Source organism: Schistocerca americana, chromosome 4 (genome assembly GCF_021461395.2).
Source record: "Schistocerca americana isolate TAMUIC-IGC-003095 chromosome 4, iqSchAmer2.1, whole genome shotgun sequence".
NCBI classification, from domain to species: domain Eukaryota; kingdom Metazoa; phylum Arthropoda; class Insecta; order Orthoptera; family Acrididae; genus Schistocerca; species Schistocerca americana.
In genome coordinates, this window is record NC_060122.1 from 852,346,130 (window position 1) to 852,371,191 (window position 25,062).

General features: G+C 38.4%; 1 protein-coding gene across 1 annotated transcript in view; it reads right to left on the bottom strand.

Moving 5' to 3' along the window:
• The window catches only part of LOC124612680 (nuclear pore complex protein Nup205), a 314,008-nt gene that overhangs the window by 146,469 nt on the left and 142,477 nt on the right, over positions 1-25,062 (bottom strand). Inside the window, exons 12-13 of the mRNA XM_047141009.1 lie at positions 18,345-18,481; positions 17,951-18,189 (exon numbers count right to left, since the gene is read on the bottom strand). Coding sequence (XP_046996965.1) covers positions 17,951-18,189; positions 18,345-18,481 — 376 coding nt within the window. The remainder of the gene's footprint in view (positions 1-17,950; positions 18,190-18,344; positions 18,482-25,062) is intronic.

Here is a 25,062-nt window from a genome sequence, read left to right on the forward strand (position 1 = left end):
GAAACAAAGAGGTATACGGTACACCAAATATTTGCGTGATGGTGACAGTAAGGCATACAATAATGTGGTGAACTCTAAGCCATATAGAGATGCCATTATTAGCAAAATCGAATGTCTAGGCCATGTTCAAAAACGTTTGGGAACAAGGCTGAGAAAACTAACTGTTGATATGAGAGGAAAAAAATTAGACGATGGAAAATTTTTGACCGGACCGGGTCGGTTAACTAAAACTGAAATAGAAAACTTGCAGGTATACTATGGGCAGGCAAATGCGAGAAATAAAGAAAATTTGGAAGCAATGAAGAGAGATGTTTGGGCCATATTCTTCCATAAGTCCTCTATTGATGATAAGCCTTGTCATGGATTGTGTCAGGAGAAAAGTTGTGGTGCAAATACAATAGGGCTCAGGCAACTGGAGAATCTTATTCTCACCAGCATTCTCTTCCTGCTACTGTTATTACAGCAATTAAACCTATTTTCAGAGACTTGGCTCATCCTGACCTTCTAAGGAAATGTCTGCATGGGCAGACACAGAACCCAAATGAATGTTTCAACAGCATAATTTGGAACCGCCTTCCTAAAACTGTATTTGTAGGCATGCATACAATGGAACTAGGAGTTCATGATGCTGTTAGTACATTCAATTGTGGTAATATTGGAATGTGTTGGGTTCTGAAAAAGCTGGGAACTAATCCTGGCGAAAATATGAGCACTGGGTTGCAACACTGTGATAAAATGAGGATAGTCGATGCAGACAGGTCTGTATCAAATATGGTCAAGAAAGCAAGAGAAACATCCAGGAAGGTAAAAAAAGAAGAAAAGAAGCTGGAAGACCTGCTAGAGGCCAAAGAAGGGCCATCATATGCAGCAGGACAGTTTTAATTAACTGTAAGTAACAAATTTTTAAAGTTTTTTCTTTAAAGTCAATTTCCCGCAAACTAAAATTTTCAGTACACATGCCTCATTATATCAGAAACTATCATAGATAAATGAATGAAATTTTCAGAGACTCTGCATAACATAAAAAGCCACCTCTGGTACTACACTCATTAATATTCCCCCATTAGGAAGTTTTAAAAAAAATATTTTCTGCAGAAAAAAATTAATATATTTTGTTAATCAATTTAAAAAAGCATTTCTTAAAAACTATAAAATGGATAAAGTAGATTTTAGTACAGTTGACTATTAGAATGATGTAACATACAGTAAAACTATTAAGGTCTGCATCAGTTTTTTTCAGAAATGGGTCAAATACTTGCCTAAATTAACATGGGTTAGATATGCAGGGTGTGGTCCCCTTAACACAATTTTCCAAGATGCCAAATATGACCTCCCTCCCCACCACAATTTCATCACTGATGGATTGATCTAGAATCGATGACAAGTGAGGAGTTACATCTTTAGTAACAACAAACTTAAGCAAAAGGCTTCTCTGTTTCATGCATTCACTAACTACAAAATTCGTGAACAAAGAAATGAATTCTTCTGTATTTATACCACTGTTGTTGGTTGCAGTTATATTTGCCTTTTATTAATTTGGTTTTTTTTTAAAAACTCTGCATTATGCAAACACAATGTATTTCTTTTTATGCACCTAGACTCATTTTGACACCTACGTGTCACTTCTGTGTGACAAATTTATTTCTGTAAAATGTAATACAAAATTTATGGTCATTTATCTACTGAAAGCCAAAAAATTTTGACATGTGCATTTTGTCTGTTTATTTTGATTGTTCGCCTGAAGATTACATTGCTAGTGAAAATGCATTTTTACAGGTCTTTTTTGTGCCCCTTACTTATTATTCTGACAGCATGTCATCTGCCAAAAAATTATGAAACAACTAGTGTATTTTTGAAATGTTTTTTCATGGGTAGTGGTTATGTACGTTACTGTACTTGTACCTTCTCTCGATATCATTTTCTACTGCTATTGCATAAGCTGTTTTCACACAGCTTTTTATTTTTCTTATTTTTTCATTTTTATGCAATTTCACTCACACCTTTACTTCATATAATTTCACTCACACCTTTCCTTCATACACATTTTCCACATTACAAGATTTGAGCAGACACTTACATATTCACGCTCACTGAGAGGTGCTAAGATATTGTCACTGCTCACTTGTTGTCTTATGTTTAGTGTGGCACTAATTTTGAATGTTTCATGAGAACTACTGTGGTGTGTGTATGGTGAAAGATACAGGGGCAGGGGAGGGGGATTGAGAAACAGATGTTTTTGGATATTTGAGGGTGTTTGGATACTATGTTTTAATGTGGAGAAGTGTCTTTGTATACTGCCTGAGAAAATGGGAGGTAGGAAACAGGGGCGGTAAGAAAAAACAAAGTTTCACGTGGCGATTACAAATGTACAGAGAATGTGGTAAAAATTTCTTTATGGGACTACCTTCAGCTACATTCAGGCTGTCTATGACTCCTTTGCAGCATAAAAGGACTTCTTCCTGGCCTACCCATTGCACTGGATACATCACTAGATAGACATGTATGAATAACAATAACAGGAAATTTGTCTCCTACTACACTGCCACTAACTACTTAGCAAATGTGATTTTTCATCCTTGAACTTCTACTCTGGCCCATAAAAAATGAATACCCTCAAGGAGCCATCTATGAGCCAGTATTTTCAGGTGTAGACATTTTTGAGATCTTAGAATATGTTCTGGAAGTAATTGGTATTGTAGCATATGCTGACATCCCAATGTTAAGAGTTTCAGTAGTCTCCGTAGCCCAATTGGAAAAGAAGTTTATCAACTGCCTCAGTTTAAAGAAGACAAAATCTGACCATCAGACAATTAGAGCAGTTCTTCTCAGGTCGCTACTGTGACAAAGCCTTCAAAAATGTGTTACCACCTAAAAAGACAATGCATAAAAAATACATACAATGCTATGCCAATTAACATCATTAAAAAAAGTTTTTTAAAATCATTTTATTTAACAGGCTACCAGTTTTTGAATGGAAATCCATCCATGAGATAGAAGGTGTCATCCACGAGAAATGATTTTAGTTTAGATTTAAAACTTGCTTTGCTACTTGTCAGACATTTTATGTTATTGAGCAAATGATCACACACTTTTTCTGCTGCATACTGAAATCCTTTCTGAGACACTAGCACCTTTAATAATGGGTAATAAAGGTATTTTTTTCCTCTAGTGTTGTATGTGTGGCCATTACTAATCATCTCAAATTGTGATGGTTTATTTGTGAATTTCATTAGCGAATTTACATATTGTGATAGTGCAGTTACAATGCTTTGAAGAGGTATCTACATGACAACCACAGGTGAACACCACAGATTATTTTTATTGCTCATTTTTGTGCAATCAATACTTTCTTTCTAAGTGGAGTTACTGCAAAAAAAAATTTCCATAATTCGTTATAGAGTGGAAATATGCAAAATATGTCAGAAGGTTACTTCATCTGTTTCCAAGACTAGCAATTATACAAATAGCAAACACAGCTGAACTGTTTCAGGAGCTCAGTAACATGCCCTTTCCAGTTCAAGTTTTCACCAAAATGTGTACAGAAAAGTCTGGAGCACATTACCCTATTTACTGACTCCCTTTCATATATTACATCAATTGTCAATATGACTATTTGTTGTACAGAATTGAATTAAGGGAGTACATTTTTAGAGGACAATTTAATAAATCTGTGGATATCACCATTAACAATCTCTTCTGTTATTTTCTCACTAATGGTATTTATTGTATTAGTATCACCTGCAGAAAGTACCATTCCTGCTTGCTAAATGTCGAGAGAATCTGAATGTTGCGTGCAAGATCATTCGCATAAATGAGGGTTCGGAGTGAACCCAAAATTGAACCCTGTGAAACTCTCTTTGTGACTTCTCCCCAGTCACTAAAATTTTCTGTCTTTCCAATATTGTTTGAATTATCCAGCTCAACTTTTTTGCATCCTGTTTGTTATTTGTGAATCAAACAAGCTGCATCTAAGGTGATCAATTCCATAAAATGCAAGTTTTCCGAAGTGTGTAACATGATCTACAAAATCAAATGCTTTGGAAAAATTCCAAAAAATACAAACTGGCAACTTTCATTATTTAAACCTTGTAATACTTGGTGGGTGAATGTATAAATAGCATTCTCAGTCAAGCAATCCTCCTGGAATCCAAACTGATATACTGCATTTTTTGAGAACATTTTTTGTGCAGAACAGTGGTTATTCTTAGTGCTTTAAAATTAACAGAAACAGTCTCGCCCACAAGAAACCTTTATTTTTGTGGTTACCGGTTTCGGTTTGTTACTGACCGTCTTCAGACCTCATACCATAAGGTAGGCAGTGGCGGTGAATGAAGCAGGTGTTGGCATTCGTGGAGTTTGTAACACCTGCTCCATTCACCACCACCATTCTACCAGCATGGTATGAGGTCTGAAGATGGTCAGTTGAGACTGTCTATGTTCATTTTAAAAAATAAAATGAGATATGCTAAGCAAATTGTTTCTACTTAAATGTCAGGCTACCCTCTGCATACAACACTTTTTCAAATATTTTGGAAAAATATGTCAATAAGGGAACTGACAATAATTATCTATGTCTGTCATGTCATGTCACCTTTCTTATGAAGCTGTTTGACAACTGCACATTTTAACATGTGTGGAAAAATTCCCTGTGCCAGTGATGCATTACATACATCACTGAGGGCATTAATTGTAAGTTACAACTACTTTTAAGAATTCTGTTTGAAATTCTATCAACTTCAAGTGCATTTTTTTAAAATAATTTTATTAATTTCAGTGAAAGATGTTGGTGCTACTTCTAGTTGCTTGAAGTTTCATGGTACGACATCTTTCTAAATATATTCTCCTTCTTCTTGGACTGAACTATTTAATTCTCTTTGATACCACATTTATAAATAGATTGTTAAATGCACCTCTAACATGCGAATTATCGGTCACAATACTGTCATGTAGTTTAATTTTTATCGTCTTGTACGCTCACTAGCATATTCCTGTCTCCTATTTGACAATATCTCAATTAATTTTAATCTTATTATTTCTATTATTTCTTCCATTCAGAGCATCCTTCCTTCTCGACACTTTAATGACTTCCTTTAAAATAGCACAGGATTTTTTGTAGTATGCAAATAACACCAGATCTTTACTTATTCTGGACTGTGTATAAATTTCCTTCTTTCCCTTACATGAGATTTTAATTCTCTTAGGTAGCCTACGCTTACTTGCTGTTTAAATGGATTTCTTTAGCAACTTTTTAGGAAAGCTACTTTCAAATATAAACACAAAGCCACCGTGGAATAAACTGAATCTGACATTAGCACTTCTTTCTATACACACATCCACCCATTCCACTTCTTAACATACTCTTGAAACACTGTAGCCTGTTCTCATTAATACGCCTCACTGTTTTATATGAACCTGCCTCAGGGCTGGAAGGTGGTGTATTGTTTATTTCCATAAATTGTGCATCATGGTCAGATAGTCCATTAACAATTGGATACAAGTTATTGATTCAGCCTGAGCACTATCTATAAATGTTATTAAACACGTACGAGGTTGGAGAAAATGATATCCCTTATTGTGTAGGGGCTCATATGGCATTCAAAACTGCTTGAATTGCCCTGACAACACATGTTTATAAATCATGACTAATTATTCCATTCCTAGCAAAGAAACTTCCCAATTCCTTGAGGGCACTAGAGAAGAATGATGACTATTGATTGTTTATCCAATAAAGACCTCATAAGTCAGTGCTGAGATGCACCGATTGTTGAAACCAGCAAAGACACATTATTTCATGCTCAATTCAGAAAAGCCATATTGGACATTTCTAGCCATGTGACGGGGACATTAGAACTGTGAAAGATGCAATTTCCTGATGGAAATAATGAGAGCACCCATTCAATGAATATGGTCACCTAAAATGATTCGCTGATTTATCAGTTATGTTCCTTTATAGTATGTAGAAAGTATCCTGTGAAACCATAATGACCATCCAAACCATTACACAGTCTACAGTGTTTCATATACAGAGAAACTTCATCTGGCGTTCTGCAACCACATACATTCTTGACATTTTTAAATTGGAGAAATCTCAAGCTGACATCTTTAAATTTATCACCCAAAATAGAGGACAAGAGTACACACCAATGGCACAAGATTCCTCTCATTGATAATGATATTATTATTATTATTATTATTATTATTATTATTTCTTTCTTGTCTCAGACGTTATGTCTGGTTAAAAATGGAAGGTGCCACGGACCTTGATCAAGCGTGACTTCCTTTTAATTGTACGGTATACGTTACATTGCATTTAGGAACTTTAGGGTAATTGAACAAGTGTCAATAATTACAGATTTCTGTAGTTGTATATATAAGTTTGGATGTAGCTGTATTGCATTCATGTACTGGTGGATATTGTGTGGTACGACTCCTGTAGTTGATAGTATAATTGGTATAATGTCAACTTTATCCTGATGCCACATGTCCTTGACTTCCTCAGCCAGTTGGATGTATTTTTCAATTTTTTCTCCTGTTTTCTTTTGTATATTTGTTGTATTGGGTATGGATATTTCGATTAGTTGTGTTAATTTCTTCTTTTTAATGGTGAGTATGATGTCAGGTTTGTTATGTGGTGTTGTTTTATCTGTTATAATGGTTCTGTTCCAGTATAATTTGTATTCATCGTTTTCCAGTACATTTTGTGGTGCATACTTGTATGTGGGAACGTGTTGTTTTATAAGTTTATGTTGTAAGGCAAGCTGTTGATGTATTATTTTTGCTACATTGTCATGTCTTCTGGGGTATTCTGTATTTGCTAGTATTGTACATCCGCTTGTGATGTGATCTACTGTTTCTATTTGTTGTTTGCAAAGTCTGCATTTACCTGTTGTGGTATTGGGATCTTTAATAATATGCTTGCTGTAATATCTGGTGTTTATTGTTTGACCCTGTATTGCAATCATGAATCCTTCCGTCTCACTGTATATATTGCCTTTTCTTAGCCATGCGTCTTGATCGATGTGTGGCTGTGTTAGATGATATGGGTGCTTGCTGTAGTGTTTTCTTTTTCCAATTTACTTTCTTTGTATCTATTGATGTTATGTGATCTAAAGGGTTGTAGAAGTGGTTATGAAGTTGCAGTGGTGTAGCTGATGTATTTATATGAGTGATTGCTTTGTGTATTTTGCTAGTTTCTGCTCGTTCTATAAAGAATTTTCTTAAATTGTCTACCTGTCCATAATGTAGGTTTTTTATGTCGATAAATCCCCTTCCTACTTCCTTTCTGCTTAATGTGAATCTTTCAGTTGCTGAATGTATGTGATGTATTCTATATTTGTGGCATTGTGATCGTGTAAGTGTATTGAGTGCTTCTAGGTCTGTGTTACTCCATTTCACTACTCCAAATGAGTAGGTCAATATTGGTATAGCATAAGTATTTATAGCTTTTGTCTTGTTTCTTGCTGTCAATTCTGTTTTCAGTATTTTTGTTAGTCTTCGTCTATATTTTTCTTTTAGTTCTTCTTTAATATTTGTATTATCTATTCCCATTTTTTGTCTGTATCCTAGATATTTATAGGCATCTGTTTTTTCCATCTCTTCTATGCAGTCGCTGTGGTTATCCAATACGTAATCTTCTTGTTTAGTGTGTTTTCCCTTGACTATGCTATTTTTCTTACATTTGTCTGTTCCAAAAGACATATTTATATCATTGCTGAATACTTCTGTTATCTTTAGTAATTGGTTGAGTTGTTGATTTGTTGCTGCCAGTAGTTTTAGATCATCCATGTATAGCAGATGTGTGATTTTGTGTGGGTATGTTCCAGTAATATTGTATCCATAATTTGTATTATTTAGCATGTTGGATAGTGGGTTCACAGCAAGGCAGAACCAGAAAGGAATTAATGAGTCTCCTTGGTATATTCCACGCTTAATCTGTATTGGTTGTGATGTGACATTATTTGAATTTGTTTGGATATGAAGTGTGGTTTTCCAATTTTTCATTACTATGTTTAGGAACTGTATCAATTTAGGATCTACTTTGTATATTTCCAATATTTGTAGTTACCATGAGTGGGGTACACTATCAAAAGCTTTTTGGTAATCAATGTATGCATAGTGTAGCGACCTTTGTTTAGTTTTAGCTTGATATGTCACCTCTGCATCTATTATCAGTTGCTCTTTACATCCTCGTGCTCCTTTGCAACAGCCTTTTTGTTCTTCATTTATAATTTTGTTCTGTGTTGTATGTGTCATTAATTTCTGTGTAATGACTGAAGTTAATATTTTGTATATTGTTGGTAGGCATGTTATGGGGCGATATTTAGCTGGGTTTGCTGTGTCTGCTTGATCTTTAGGTTTCAGATAAGTTATTCGATGAGTAAGTGTATCAGGGAATGTCTATGGGTCTGCAGTGTAACTGTTAAATAATATATATAAAAACAAAGATGAGGTGACTTACCGAACGAAAGCGCTGGCAGGTCGATAGACACACAAACAAACACAAACATACACACAAAATTCAAGCTTTCGCAACAAACTATTGCCTCATCAGGAAAGAGAGAAGGAGAGGGAAAGACGAAAGGATGTGGGTTTTAAGGGAGAGGGTAAGGAGTCATTCCAATCCCGGGAGCGGAAAGACTTACCTTAGGGGGGAAAAAAGGACGGGTATACACTCGCACACACACACATATCCATCCATACATATACAGACACAAGCAGACATATTTAAAGACAAAAAGTTTGGGCAGAGATGTCAGTCGAGGCAGAAGTGCAGAGGCAAAGATGTTGTTGAATGACAAGTGAGGTATGAGTGGCGGCAACTTGAAATTAGCGGAGATTGAGGCCTGGTGGATAACGGGAAGAGAGGATATACTGAAGAGCAAGTTCCCATCTCCGGAGTTCGGATACGTTGGTGTTAGTGGGAAGTATCCAGATAACCCGGACGGTGTAACACTGTACCAAGATGTGCTGGCCGTGCACCAAGGCATGTTTAGCCACAGGGTGATCCTCATTACCAACAAACACCGTCTGCCTGTGTCCATTCATGCGAATGGACAGTTTGTTGCTGGTCATTCCCACATAGAATGCGTCACAGTGTGGGCAGGTCAGTTGGTAGATCACGTGGGTGCTTTCACACGTGGCTCTGCCTTTGATCGTGTACACCTTCCGGGTTACAGGACTGGAGTAGGTGGTGGTGGGAGGGTGCATGGGACAGGTTTTACACTGGGGGCTGTTACAAGGGTAGGAGCCAGAGGGTAGGGAAGGTGGTTTGGGGATTTCATAGGGATGAACTAAGAGGTTACGAAGGTTAGGTGGACGGTGGAAAGACACTCTTGGTGGAGTGGGGAGGATTTCATGAAGGATGGATCTCATTTCAGGGCAGGATTTGAGGAAGTTGTATCCCTGCTGGAGAGCCACATTCAGAATCTGATCCAGTCCCGGAAAGTATCCTGTCACAAGTGGGGCACTTTTGTCGTTCTTCTGTGGGAGGTTCTGGGTTTGAGAGGATGAGGAAGTGGCTCTGGTTATTTGCTTCTGTACCAGGTCGGGAGGGTAGTTGCGGGATGCGAAATCTGTTGTCAGGTTGTTGGTGTAATGGTTCAGGGATTCCGGACTGGAGCAGATTCGTTTGCCACGAAGACCTAGGCTGTAGGGAAGGGACCGTTTGATGTGGAATGGGTGGTAGCTGTCATAATGGAGGTACTGTTGCTTGTTGGTGGTTTTGATGTGGACGGACGTGTGAAGTTGGCCATTGGACAAGTGGAGGTCAACGTCAAGGAAAGTGGCATGGGATTTGGAGTAGGACCAGGTGAATCTGATGGAACCAAAGGAGTTGAGATTGGAGAGGAAATTCTGGAGTTCTTCTTCACTGTGAGTCCAGATCATGAAGATGTCATCAATAAATCTGTACCAAACTTTGGGTTGGCAGGCCTGGGTAACCAAGAAGGCTTCCTCTAAGCGACCCATGAATAGGTTGGCGTACGAGGGGGCCATCTTGGTATCCATGGCTGTTCCCTTTAATTGTTGGTATGTGTGGCCTTCAAAAGTGAAGTAGTTGTGGGTCAGGATGAAGCTGGCTAAGGTAATGAGGAAAGAGGTTTTAGGTAGGGTGGCAGGTGATCGGCGTGAAAGGAAATGCTCCATCGCAGCGAGGCCCTGGACGTGCGGAATATTTGTGTATAAGGAAGTGGCATCAATGGTTACAAGGATGGTTTCCGGGGGTAACAGATTGGGTAAGGATTCCAGGCGTTCAAGGAAGTGGTTGGTGTCTTTGATGAAGGATGGGAGACTGCATGTAATGGGTTGAAGGTGTTGATCTACGTAGGCAGAGATACGTTCTGTGGGGGCTTGGTAACCAGCTACAATGGGGCGGCCGGGATGATTGGGTTTATGGATTTTAGGAAGAAGGTATAAGGTAGGGGTGCGGGGTGTCGATGGGGTCAGGAGGTTGATGGTGTCAGGTGAAAGGTTTTGCAGGGGGCCTAAGGTTCTGAGGATTCCTTGAAGCTCCGCCTGGACATCGGGAATGGGGTTACCTTGGCAAACTTTGTATGTGGTGTTGTCTGAAAGCTGACGCAGTCCCTCAGCCACATACTCCCGACGATCAACTACCACAGTCGTGGAACCCTTGTCCGCCGGAAGAATGACGATGGATCGGTCAGCCTTCAGATCACGGATAGCCTGGGCTTCAGCAGTGGTGATATTGGGCGTAGGATTAAGGTTTTTTAAGAAGGATTGAGATGCAAGGCTGGAAGTCAGAAATTCCTGGAAGGTTTGGAGAGGGTGATTTTGAGGAAGAGGAGGTGGGTCCCGCTGTGACGGAGGATGGAACTGTTCCAGGCAGGGTTCAATTTGGATGGTGTCTTGGGGAGTTGGATCATTAGGAGTAGGATTAGGATTATTTTTCTTCATGGCAAAGTGATATTTCCAGCAGAGTGTACGAGTGTAGGACAGTAAATCTTTGACGAGGGCTGTTTGGTTGAATCTGGGAGTGGGGCTGAAGGTGAGGCCTTTGGATAGGACAGAGGTTTCGGATTGGGAGAGAGGTTAGGAGGAAAGGTTAACTACTGAATTAGGGTGTTGTGGTTCCAGATTGTGTTGATCGGAATTTTGAGGTTTTGGAGGGAGTGGAGCTGGAAGTGGGAGATTGAGTAGATGGGAGAGACTGGGTTTGTGTGCAATGAGAGGAGGTTGAGGTTTGCTGGAAAGGTTGTGAAGGGTGAGTGAGTTGCCTTTCCGGAGGTGGGAAACCAGAAGATTGGATAGTTTTTTGAGGTGGAGGGTGGCATGCTATTCTGATTTACGGTTGGCCTGTAGGAGGATGCTCTGAACAGCCGGTGTGGATGTGGGAGAGGAAAGATTAAGGACTTTTATTAAGTATAGGATTTGACGGGTTCGTTCATTGGCTGAGTTGATGTGTAGGTGAAGGATTAGGTGGGTGAGGGCAATGGATTGTTCAGTTTGGAACTGGTATAGGGACTGATGGAAGGAAGGGTTGCAGCCAGAGATGGGAACTTTAAGTGTGAGGCGTTTGGGGGTAATGCCAAATGTCAGACAAGCCTGATAAAATAGAATATGGGAGCGCATGTTTGCGGAGGGAATGTAAATAAAACTTAATGGGGTTGTTGTGGGGGTGTTGTGAGGGTGACATGGTATTAGAAGGTGGAAAGTGTAACATAAGGTGAAATGAAAATGAAAATAAAAATATATGGGGAGAGATAAAGGTGAACCGGAAAGTAACTGGAGATCTGGAATGAAAAAAGGCGAAAAGGTGTTGGTTACAGCTGGGCTATGTTGGACTTGGGTTGGTAGACAACGATGTGCATAAAGGTTAGGTGGTTGTGTTGCCGCCAAAACACGTTAAAGGACGGAGAAATTCGGGAAAATTTCGAAAAAACTGCGTGTAGTATATTAAAAGGAGTGGTTTTGTGGTGGCAGATTATGAAAATGAGGCTAACAATGGTCTGACGAAGAAATAATGACGTAAAAACCTGTGGGAAGCGGCTAAAAATTATAAGTGATGTGAGAAAAACGGAAATGGAAATAAAGCGAAAGTTATTAGAACTGGCTGAAATGGTTGTTTAAAAATTGAAAGGAACTGTTTGTGAACTAGAAACGGTGGATATTATAGTGGCGGTAGTGCTGAAAGCGGCAAAAAATTTTTTTTTTTTTTATGGTTAGGAAGTGGGTTACGTATTATTGAGTATATATAGGCAGGCTAAAATAGTATAGCAGATTACGGTAAAAAGGAGAAGGTAAATACAAAGTGAAACTACTGGCAAAAACAGAAAGAGGAAAATAAGACGACAGAAAAGATTTCGAAATGCAACAGTGACAATAACAAACGTAATTGTTGGATTCAAATTAATGATATCAATATAATAGAAGGAAACATTCCACGTGGGAAAAATTATATATAAAAACAAAGATGAGGTGACTTACCGAACGAAAGCGCTGGCAGGTCGATAGACACACAAACAAACACAAACATACACACAAAATTCAAGCTTTCGCAACAAACTGTCCTTTCTCAGTTTTTCTATTCTGATCTGTAGCCCGTGTTGCCATGCTGGTTTTGTGGGTTTCTTCTGTGTGTTGATTGGTTCTGATCTCTGCCTAGTGTGTATATTTAGTGTAGTGAGTGCTCCTATATAAACCAGTAGTTGTAACTCTTCCATAGTTGTGTTTTCATTTATTTTGTTGTGTATGATTGTGTTGATAGTTTTTATTGTTGTTTCGACTTGTGGGTTATTTGGGGGGTCTATGCAAGAATGGTCTAATGTCTGTATTTGTGTCTTTGTATTCTATATATGTCAGCTGAAATTTTTTTTCTATATCTAACGTGTGTCACTTCGTGTTCTATTTGTGCTTGTTCTGGTGGCTGTCTTAAGATTTCGTTTTCCTCTGACTGTTTAACTGATGCGTGTTGTTCTTTGTTTGTTTGCTCTGGGATGTTTGAGTCCATTACTGTATTTTCTTCTTCTTCTTCTTCTTCTTCTTCTTCTTCTTCTTCTGATTGCACATTATTTTGTTCCAGTCTTTGTTGTACTTGTTTGATGTTTTCTAATTCTGACTGGAGTATCCTGTTATTTTTGATTATTACACGGATCTGATCAGCTAGTCGTTGTTCTGTTAAAAATTTTAATTCTGGGTATCTGGTAATAAATTTTGTGTATACTTGTGATCTGTATCCAGTTGTGTTGGTTCCTATTATTATTATTATTTTTATTTACTGTATAAACAGGCCTTTAAGGCCTACATCAGAAAACAAAGTAAAAACTACACCGCAAACGAAAATCAAAAACTGCACACTATAAAAAATTTATGAAGGAACAAATTACTACAAGCACAATAAAAAGGAGGCCAGTCAGTCACAATGGAGGAAATGTCTACTGCAGATGGTGGTCCACCGTCGCCAGTCTCTAGCTTCATGTTCCACCGCTGCCGGGTCCACTTGTTTAAGTATTCTTAGTAATAAAATACTTTCAAGCAAAATGCAGTGGGTAGGCTTGCTTATAGCAATGGTGGATCCTAAGTGCATCAATGGCCTATGCCTTATTTAGAGCCCACTTCATCTTAATTGAACAGCTGAAAGGATTTACATACAACCATGTCCTGATATTGTGCTTCACCAGTTTTGGCTTGGTAAGCTCCACTTCAAGTCGCTCATATTCCCAATGCTACAGGATCCTACACCTCAACAATGTCATTAATATATAGGATGACAATTAATGAACTATATGAAATAAAATCATCATACCTTCTGAACAGTTTGCTTTAGGGTGCTCAAACTGCACGGTTGGCCACGGGGCATAATAGGAAATATTGATGTAAATATGGTTTGGTTAAGTGACAATGCCCACTTTCATTTGGATGGATTCATCAATAAGCAAAATGGGCACATTTGGGGAACTGAGAATCCGCATTTCGTGATTGAGAAGTCTCTTCACCCTCAACAGCCAACTATGTGGTGTGCAATGTCCAGTCACAGAATAATCGGTGCAATATTCCTTGATGGCATGGTGACTACCAAACAGTATGGGAAGGTTTCGGAAGATGATTTTGTCCGCATTATTCAAAGCCCTGATTTCACCAAAATGTGGTTCATGTAAGACGCAGCTTGGCTCTATCGAAGCAGGAGAATGTTTGATGTCCTGGAGGAGCACTTTGGGGACCGCATTCTGGAATGGGCCTCAAATGGCTAACATATTCTCCTGCTATGAACACACGGGGCACCTTTCTGTGGGGCTATATTAAAGCCAAGGTCCACAGAAATAACTCCAAAACCATTGGTGAACCGAAAACAGAAATTCTGAAGGTCATCTGTAGTATCAATGTTCCAACACTTCAGCAGGTCATGCAGAATTTCAGTATTCACCTGTGATACATCATTCCCAATTATGGCAAGCGTATCGAACATGTCATAACCTAAATCTGAATATCTGTAGTGACATTTACACATTGTATAAAGTGTGTGCACACCGTAATTAGTAACTAATTTACTTTTTTTTCCATACAGTTCAATAATTGTGACCAGGTATGAAGTGGGATGGAACACTTTTGTTATGGCACTTCCAAGCAGCTGCAAAACTAACTATGTGTGTTTCACTGAATTCCTACTTTCCAGCAGAATGGTACTTACAAGCAGGCCACATGCAACTGGATTTTGTAATTTTTTTTATACTTGTGGTATGTGTACTCCAGAGCTCAGAAATCAATATCCCAAGGCGGTTTGAAACAATTCCCAAAAATTCTCAAGAAAATTGCCTGTGAAGTTTTCCGAGTGTCTTTAACTCTCGAAAGCTAAAACAATACCTTGATGGGATGCATGGTTCTGTCGTAGCATGTTTTCCTGTCCTACAGGCAATTCAGGTTTGATTTCCAGCAGATGCAAATTTTTAATCAAAGATGCACATTCTAAGATCATATCTGTGAAGTGTAAAATAGTTCACGACTGGTAATCACTAGTTCTAGTCTCGTTTTGGTCATTACTTTTTTCATTTCTTTCTGCCAATTAGAATACCTACACCATTTAAATACAAAATTCATTGAATATATGCTAATTAATGCATCTAATTACCATTTTTGTGAAAATTCCATGAGAATTGAGGGGAAATGCAATAAAAAAATGTAACATCTGTATGTTGTGCTCAATGTCATGAAAAATCATTGTTCTCCATATTTTTATGGTGCTTATCACTCTGGTTCCTGTAAGACCACATCTGTGATACTCAACAACACACACAGTCCAAGCAAAGAGCATCTGATTTTTAATTTTTTTTCATGTTTATGTATTTTATGCTTCACAAAAATGCTCATAGGACATGCACCTTTGTTTAAAAATTTGTGGCGAATCGAACCCAAGCTGCCCACATGACACGCAAGCATTTTACCACAGAACCGTGCAGCCCACAGAAAACAGTTTAAATTTTTGTGAATTAGCACACTCAGAAAAATTCAAAGTCAATTTTCTAGAGAATTTTTGAGATTTGTACTCAAGGAATAGAGATGGGTTGATTGATTGAAATGTGAGGGTAATCTACCCTGGTGACATGAGAGAGAAACTATACCTCTGAGTTGCAGGCACTGACTTCATCTGGTTCAAAGATCTTGAGGAATACAATGTGGAAAAATGAGCATGACAGCATAAATCATTCTCCTCCCTACAGCTACTAGTGTTTACAGCTACTCATTTCTGTTGTCAGAAAAGAGTTATTTCAAAACATAATTTATGTGAGTCTTCCTAATACAGCAGCAAATGTAAAATTATGCCGGGCCACTCACACAACCAAAGTGTCAGTCAATTCCAAATACTTACAACACATCAAGAGTTGCCAGATCAGAGTACCATGTCTACCCATGTTATATGTGATAGCAGTTCTATAATGAGCCTTCCAACAATACAGACTACAGGTGACTGTGATACAGATACAACTCTACGATGCCTGCTGTGAATGTGTGTTAAGTGGCAGCATCAAGTTCAGAGGCCGGTCACAAAGCCCTCACATTGTAGTAGAGGAAACTGCCTATCTTCATATAGACAGGTCTTTGCAATTTGTACGTTATCTACTATAATCCACCAACGATAGCACAAAAACGACTTTAAAATGTTTATTCGCTTCAGGTAACCTGCTTTCAAAAAACTCAGGTCCAGCAAAAAAAACATCTTATAATCAATGAATCTGTTAAACAAAGAATTACATCTCACATTTTCAAGCCAAGTGAAAACCCGAAAGTATTTACCAGTTGTTAATTTGTAAAATTGTGGCAGCAAATGGGTCCACTGACTGTAACAATGAAACTGAAAATAAGCTGCTTAATTCCAGTGACCACTGATTATAAAAAAAATCAGTGAAATGAAGCAACATGAAAAAACATTTGTGCTCTAGAATGAAACAAGTAGTGGTAAATACAATTTATCTACTTCGGATCGTAACCCACGCGAAAAATGTACTGCAATTTACCAAAAATTACTGCAAATAAACATAGTGTGTTCAATAATATAGCCACAACTACTTAGCTGATAACATTGGGAAAAGAAGCTGTGACTTGTTTTCACACAGAAAGTAAAATTCTCCGAATATTATTAAAAATCACAATCCTTCAGAAATTAGGTAACTGTCATTAATAATTTTATCCCAAATAATTAAATACGTGGAGGAGATACTTGCAGCCTCCTATTCAGACCATTATTCACAATCACCATCATAAATATTTGTTGCTACCTACAAGTGCTGTAGTACATTTAAATCTGCCTTCATATCTCAAAGGAATGGGAAGGAAAAAAAAAAAAAAAACACAAAGTAAGTTGGAAATGTTTCTCATGAGCCTCTTCCTCTACTTTACAAATTAACTTTCCGCCAAAAAAATAAATAAAATTAAATGCGCACATGCCCCCCGCCCCTACACACACACACACACACACACACACACTTCTGTTTCATCATCAATCTCCTAAGATGGCGTATAACTCATATTTTGGATTTTTCAAATTTACAGAGCCATGGCATGCAGTAGCCATAGATGATACTTTAGAAAATATCAAAATGAACCCACAATTCGTCCTTCCCTTATCTCAGGTGATGTTGCCCGCAGCTGGCAACGAAACGTCAGGGAGAAGTATTTCTACTATTGGACCATGGCCTCTTAGCCCAGAAGTTTTAATTACTGAAGACGCCGGCCGTGAAAGCCTACACGCTATGAAAACCCTACTTGGTTGTGTTACCTACCAAATAATAACTGTAAGTGTGGTACCACAGAGCGATACCACTCTCACCAGCGTCCCACGGTTGGCAGCAGAAACGCACATTTCCGACACACGCTGATAGCAGCCACGCGGGGCCCACGGGGTCCAATGACTTGTGCCTGCTGAGCCACGGCTTCAGTGGCCCCGACTAAGAGTGACATCTGCCGCTGCGATGTAAGCTGGCCGGCAGCAACTACAACCCCAGCCTCAGTCACAGTCTTCCAGTCAGTCTTTTGACAGTTTGTTCGTGCATTAGTTGCAGGAGCCTCACATTGCATGATGCTCATTAGTTGTTTCTTGTAATATTTGGACCTTCTGTTTGTTTTTTTGTAAAGTTTCTTTGAAACACTTGGAGAAACCTACACTTAAGTAAAACTTCTGTTTACTGTATTTGCGTGTTCACTAATTATTTCTGCTCCCGTTCAGCTTCGCTACGACGACAGCAGCTGCACCACTCCATAGCCCATTTCTCCTTACTATTCTGTATAAGGTAGTACATAACAATAAGGACTGGAGTCCCGTGTTCATTTACTTCTGCCTTTACTCAACTATCCACATTCTCTCAGCATAACATCTAATTCCAAAAAGACCTCAAGATATAATACCGGGTTTCTTAATATCAAACTGTGCTCCAGCTTCAGCTTTTAATTACTTGTCATGCCCTTTCTTACAGAATAAAACACAAGGTACGGAAGTAGTACTTACTTGGACCCCTCGTGGCTGATAACTGCTTGCACTTGGAATTGTGGACAGAATCTGTGATGTTTCAAAGTTAAACCACAAAGTAATAGCAGTATCTGGTGAACGAGCTAGTGCTGCCAACGTTCGAAGCAAATCTGCTTTCAAAGGTATTGGTACAGAGCAAGTAACCAAACCAAGTAAAATGCTCAACGGTTGCCACTGTGTGTTCTCACACAGTGCTACTCGAGAGACACTGTCATTTTCTGAAATAACAAACCAATACAAATTGATTACTATTAATTCTTACTGTCATTTTTGGCATTAAACCAAATTCTTGAGCATACTATTTTGAAGATTAGTTTCAAATAAGTAAATATCACACAACACCTATTAAACATAAACGTGATTGTTTTCTTACCAGCTACTGTTCTAACAATATCCAGCACAGCTTGCAGACCGTGTATTTCCTGAGGAGAAATTCCACGAGGGTAGCTACGTGACTGATAGACAGTGTCAGTTGTAGGTGGCAACTCTTGTCTTAAGTTGCTATAATATCTAGAACAACAATAAACATAATGACCCATACTATATTAATATCAAAATTCACAAAACACTTTTTGAGATGGGGAAAAAGGAGTAGTTAGTTTGTGTGTGTGTGTGTGTGTGTGTGTGTGTGTGTGTGTGTGTGTGTCAGATCCTTAGGATTTAGGTAGCAAGACCAAGGTAAACTACATTCAAGTAGGAGGAGGACTGAAAAAGTAAAAAGAAATGTATTACAGTCATTACACTATGGAGCTGTGGCTTAATAATGTGAATAATTATTTATTTTTGCACATCTATTGAGTTTATAAGTCTGAGGCTAGCTCTCAAGTTTGACAGGACAGCCTCAATTAAAATATGTTTACAAATAGTATTATAATCAGCTGAAGGTTAGAACCAATTAAAGTGTAGAAATCAATCTGACAAGCATCCATGGGTTGGTTCGAGCTGTTCTCAACATTTGTGCAATGTTCAACTACTTCACACAACGAGATATTTGGCAGAAAAACTGACTGTACAAATATTTATTTTTGCGAGTAGTGTAACTGCTTTCTTTTAATTATAATTGACTATACAATAGCAAACAGATTTCCTGTACGCTGAAACTATTTTGTTCCCTGACTTTAACAAAGTTTCAAAAGATAGAAATGATCTTATGGCTATTTGTGCAACATACAACCTGCTCTCAATTATAAAGTACCCTAGCAGCGTTACAAGTGTATCCATCACCACTATTGATATGATACTGATAAATATGGAAAGCCATCAATATGCAGCTAGAAACTTCAACACAGGTTTCAGTGACCACTTGCACAGCTTCTTGAAATATCTTCAATGCTGAACTTAAGTAAACTAACAGAAACAATGAAAATAGGAAGAACCTTCAGCCATCAAAACACTGAATACTTTAGGAATTTACTACAGAAGGAAACACAGACTGAAATGTACAAATACGAAAACACAGACGAGAAGTTCAACATATTTATGGATACATTTACACATTATTTTAACATGTCATTTCCAGCTAAAAATCGAAAAATCAAGTGTAGTAGGCTGAACAGAAAAAATTGCTGGTTGACAACAGGTATAAAAAAGTCATGTGCTGAAAAACGAAGATTATATGAAATGTCCAAGTCTTCCATAGTATCCAACGAATTCCTCGCAATTTCAAGAATTATAAAATGATACTTAAAAAAGTGATCAAAGAAGCTAAAGTAATGGCAAATGCCTGCTATTAAAATAACTCCAATAACAAAATGAAAGCCATATGGAATATAGTGAAACAGCAAACTGACAATGTTTCTCCTCAAAATTCCAATATCAAATTGAATTGTAACGGCAAAGAAATTAATGATCCTAAAAAAATAGCAAATGTGTTCAATACTTATTTTAGCAATATAAGTGAGCAATTAATAGCTGAAATCAAACCTTGCATAACAAACTGCCCAGTATCATCTGTAAATACCAACATAAATCCTACTTCACCGTTTCTCTTTTCAACAACCCAGAAAGAAGTCCTGTCAGTTATCAGAACTTTAAAAGTGAATCATTCCACTGGAATAGATGATATCCCAGACAGACTTATTAAAAAATGTGGAGATCTCATTATTGAACCATTAGTTCCTTTCAAACCGGAATTTTCCCATCATGCCTAAAAACAGCCAAGCTCAAACCACTATTCAAAAAAGGTGAAATGGATGAAGTGAATAACTACAGGCCCATTACTCTACTATCTGTATTTTCAAAAATCACAGAAAAAGTTTTCAAAGAGTAATAGATTTTCTGGAAGAGCACAAAATACAACCCAGAGCACAACATGGTTTCAGGAAAGGCCAATCAAATGATACAGCAATTTTTGAACTATTAAGTGAAGTACTTCAGAAACTAGATAACGGCGAAAATGTCATTGGAATACGTCTAGATCTCTCTAAGGCTTTTGATATTATAGATCACACAAAATTACTGCCTAAGATTACAGGGGATTAGAGGAACATCTAACAACTGGATAAAGTCATACCTAAGCGGTTGGAAACAAGTGCTTGAAGTGCAACATCAAAATTTCATCAAACTCACTCACCACTATTCAAACTATGGAACCATTAAATATGGCGTGCCACAAGGTTCAGTTCTGGGACCTTTTATATTTCTGTTATACGTGAATGACATAAACAAATTCTGCGAGATCATCATCCAGTTTGCTGACGATACAAGTGAGCACATGAGTGGGAAAGAAATGGAAATGCTTCAGAAGTCTACAACAGAAACACTGAACAATATTGAAAACTGGTTCAGTCACAACAAATTGGTAATAAATGCAAGTAAGAAAGTGACACTCAATTTCTATAATGTGAAAAAAGGTGAGCAAACTGTTCAGATTCAGATATCTGACAAAGACCTTCAGAATGTAGACAACATTACGTTCTTGGGAGTATGGCTCCAAGATAATCTTAAATGGGGGCCGCATATTGATAAAGACTGTAAGAAATTAAGCACTACATACTACTTAATGAGAACATTGGAAGGATGCTACAACAAAAATTATCTGAAAACTGTATTATGCTATATATACTCAACTGAAATATGAAATTCTTTCTGGGGTAACTCTTCACTTAGCCAATAGCTCTTTAGGCTACAAAAAAGAATTATAAGAATAATGGAAGGTGTAAAATTAAACAAAACCTGTAGACCGCTCTTTGAAAAGCTATAAATCCTCCCACTTCCATGTATATATGTGTATGAGATAACAGAGTTTGTGGAAAAATATTCAATGGAAAATCCCACTCTCTTCCAGAAAAATGAAAATATCCACTCCTATAACACCAGGAAAAAAGGAAATTTTTATTTAGAGCCCACCATCACCACCATGAATAAAAAAGGAACCCTGTATTATGGGAAAGTTATTTATTATAACCTTCCCCCACAAATTAAATCAATAAATGACCTGGCAAATTTCAAGTCAACTGCTAAGGCATATTTGACTCCTCACTGCTTCTATAGCCTCCAAGAGTTCCTTCAGGAAGCTCACAAACGATTTGTGTCTTTGCCTTAGTGATGTATCACATAGAAGTTATTAGTACTTTAATGATTTACCATGTAAATGTTGCTGTAATACAAACATTAATCTGTCAGTACAGTACATGCTCTTTCTGCTTTAAAATATCTACTCTTTACCAATATTTGCTATGTATATTGTAATTCAGTGATCATTTAATGTAGAACTAATTAAATTAATGCAAATGTAATATTATATTTTGTTATACATTGACTTATTCTACATCAGAATGTACTATCTGTGTACTATACGATTACCAGGGCCAAAAAAACTCTACTCTACTCTATTCTACTCTACTCCACTACCATTCATAAGTATAGTCAGAGCTTTTACTGGATTTTAGGCTGTAAAATCCTGATCTTCCTTCCTACCTCCAGGCTGAGAATTAGGTTTTGCACCTAACTTGATACTGCTTATATGTAATCATTCATTCATGACATCTTTGAAAAACAGAATCCTAAGCACTAAGCTCAACCTGAACACATAAAGTGCATTCTTTCAAGATGACTCCTCATTTTCAAACTAAACCACTTTTCTCTCTTTTAAAGGTAACTATCTGCACTGATTAAAAAATGCAACTTTCTTATGTTTAAAAAGAAGTCAACAGTATCCAGTGTCTTGATGAAGTTAACCCAGATGAAGTGAACCTAGATGAAAGCGGTCTCTCTGAATCCAGTGTCTAATCTTCAGTTGCTCTCATTACCACACTTATCAGAGTCAATGAGAGTCAACTAACAGTTGTTCTGCCTCTAATGACCTTACCACTTGTAGAACACTAAGTGCCAATCTTTCTTTTTCAATGTTTATCATTTAAATAAGTAACTGAACTTTGCCTCTATGCCTAAGTGGCTAAAGTTCAAGCTGCAAATACAAAAGCCCAAAGGTACAATGCTTTGTCAGTCTGAGAATTTTTTTTCCTCACCCTTATCAATTCCTTCAACTCTAGTAATGATCTGTTAATGTGCAAAATACCAAGACGCAAAATGTCCCAAAGTTTGCAATGAGCTGTAGTTTTCCCTGTAGCTAAATACTTTTGTATTAAAGAAAACCACTCACCAAAAAGAAGCAGTGTGAGATGTAAACAAGCGGGCGCAACCCCCCCCCCCCCCCCCCCCCCCACACACACACACACACACACAGAAAGAAAGAAAACTTGCTAGCTCTCAGTGTAATCCTTTCCCAAGCTAGAGGACACACACGCACAAACACACGCCTGCACCCTCACACACACATACATGCCCCTACACGACGCCCTCTGGACGCACAAGCTGCATTTTGGGAGGTGAACTACGTTGTGGTGCAGATTGTGTCAGGTGGGGTGGGTAGAGACAGAGAGAGTTGGGAGGCAGGGAGAAGGGTTCGGTATGTGGGTGGCTCACGGCTCAGAGGGTGGCAGCCGGTCTGAAGGCTACGAGTGCAGGAGTAAGGGGAGGCAGGTGCGCAGGCTAGGCACGTGACGAACGGTTGTCTGGGCCAACAGGGAGCAATGCACGTCGAAGGTGACGTGAACTCAGAGGGGGTGACAGTACTGAGGAAGGAGAAACTTTTGGAGGAAGGGCGTGGGGACAGAGGGTTACCGGAGGTCAAAGCCGGGGCGATCGCAGTAACGAAGGAAGTGTAGCGAGGATAACCCAGACCCGCACAGTTCGGAGGATCTGGAGATGGAGGGAAGGATCGAGATGGCTCACGTTGTGAGGAAGCCACTGGTGGTGGCCATTCATCCTGGTGGACATATGGTCCGTAATCGTACCAACATAAAAAGCTGTGCAGTGTCTGCAGCTGGGTTTGTGTACGACACAGCTGCTTTCGCAGGTGGCCAACCACAAGCAAGTCCACCTGCCAAAATGCTGCACTGTGCATCCAGCTGGCACCCTGTAGGGACATAGCAAAGTGTGTGTGTGTGTGTGTGTGTGTGTGTGTGTGTGTGTGTGTGCGCGCGCACGCGCGGGTTACTCCAAAACTAGCAAGTTTCCTATCTTTCTGTGTGTGCCTGCTGATGACTCAACACTTCTGCTTTTCAGCCCACAACTATAGTTCAAACGTCAGAGAAAGGCGAGGACCCGCATCCTCCAATAGTGTCATGCCTGGTGAAGCACTGCAGTGTTATAGCCAACCTTTGGGCAGAAAAAGGCTTTACTCAATTAATTCATTAACTAGCCACAACCAGTAAATGTAATCAGTTAGAAATCACAGGGATATAATTATCTAGTCATTTATTTTGCTGTTACTGTTGGAAATGTATATCACTAAGCTTATTTTCATTCAATGGGATGTGTGACAGAAGAAAAGTTTCCATCATGACCGTGAGCAAACTTTTACCAACACTACCACTTCACTTCATAAGATATACTTTTGCCATTGTGATAAAGAAACATGACTACTTCAGATATGTGGCGACTGATTATTTCTGAATAATGCATTCCTCTCCTAATAGGGTTACTACTTCATTCACTTTTTTATTGGGTTCTGAATAATCACTGTCTCGATATCTCAAAATAATATTTTAACCTGTACCCGTTGCTGTAGCTGTCACTGTTTCATAATCTCTTTTCCCTCATCATAGTTTTTTATTATCGAACATCTTGATCCACTCCAAAAACCTTTTAAATTATTCAAGCTGGATGGATGTCAGGTTCTCTCTCAGAACTTTCTCTAAAGGTATGTTTACATCTGGGATTTGTATTGCCACAAATATGTGCGACATGTACACACATATCCAGGACATTTATCACAACTTGTACGAGCGCAGTTCATGTACGATCATGCATTTACATCTGGCAATTTGTATTTGTGTTGTTGGTGGTGCAGAGCTGTTTGTAACTTGTGATGGATTCCCATAATGATGTAAAAGACTTTATATTTTTATGTGCTGGTGCATTTGCCCTATTGGACAAAGAAAGAAAACGCATAAAACCCAAAGAATACAACAGACTCCAAAGAACACTCAAAAACAAATTGGCACTCATAAACAAATATGGTGGCATGGCACTAAGGAAGAGTGATATCGAGCGTGTGAAAGTTCTGTGACTTGTATGCATAGGAAGGTCTGCAAACGATTGGGTGAACTTTTGTACGAGGTGGTGTATTGCGACATGTCAAATTGACATGAAGCTCATACAAGCTGTGATACATGTATCTCAGTGTAAATGTACACTTTGATCACAGAGACTGAGAAAGTCACTTACTGAGTCTTTTATCTTCTTTTCCTGCCTCTTAAACAGTCAACACAAAATCTGAACCCCTACCTGTTAATGCTTCACAGTATTTCCGCTAAAGGATATTGCAACTTCCCTCCCATTTCATCCAACAGTCAAAATAATGATCTGCAATCAGTGTATCAGAAGATAATTATGGAAGTACATTAGTTTACCATACCCCACCAGATTATGCAAGGCACATTTTACCTACAACCCGTTTTTTTAATACCAGTTATAAAGTTAAAATTTGAGAAAGGGTGCTATACTTGTTAGTGGCAACTAGCTTTGGAAATTGGAGGAATACCTACAAAATATGACATCGTGAGTGTAATTCATCCACCACCCCT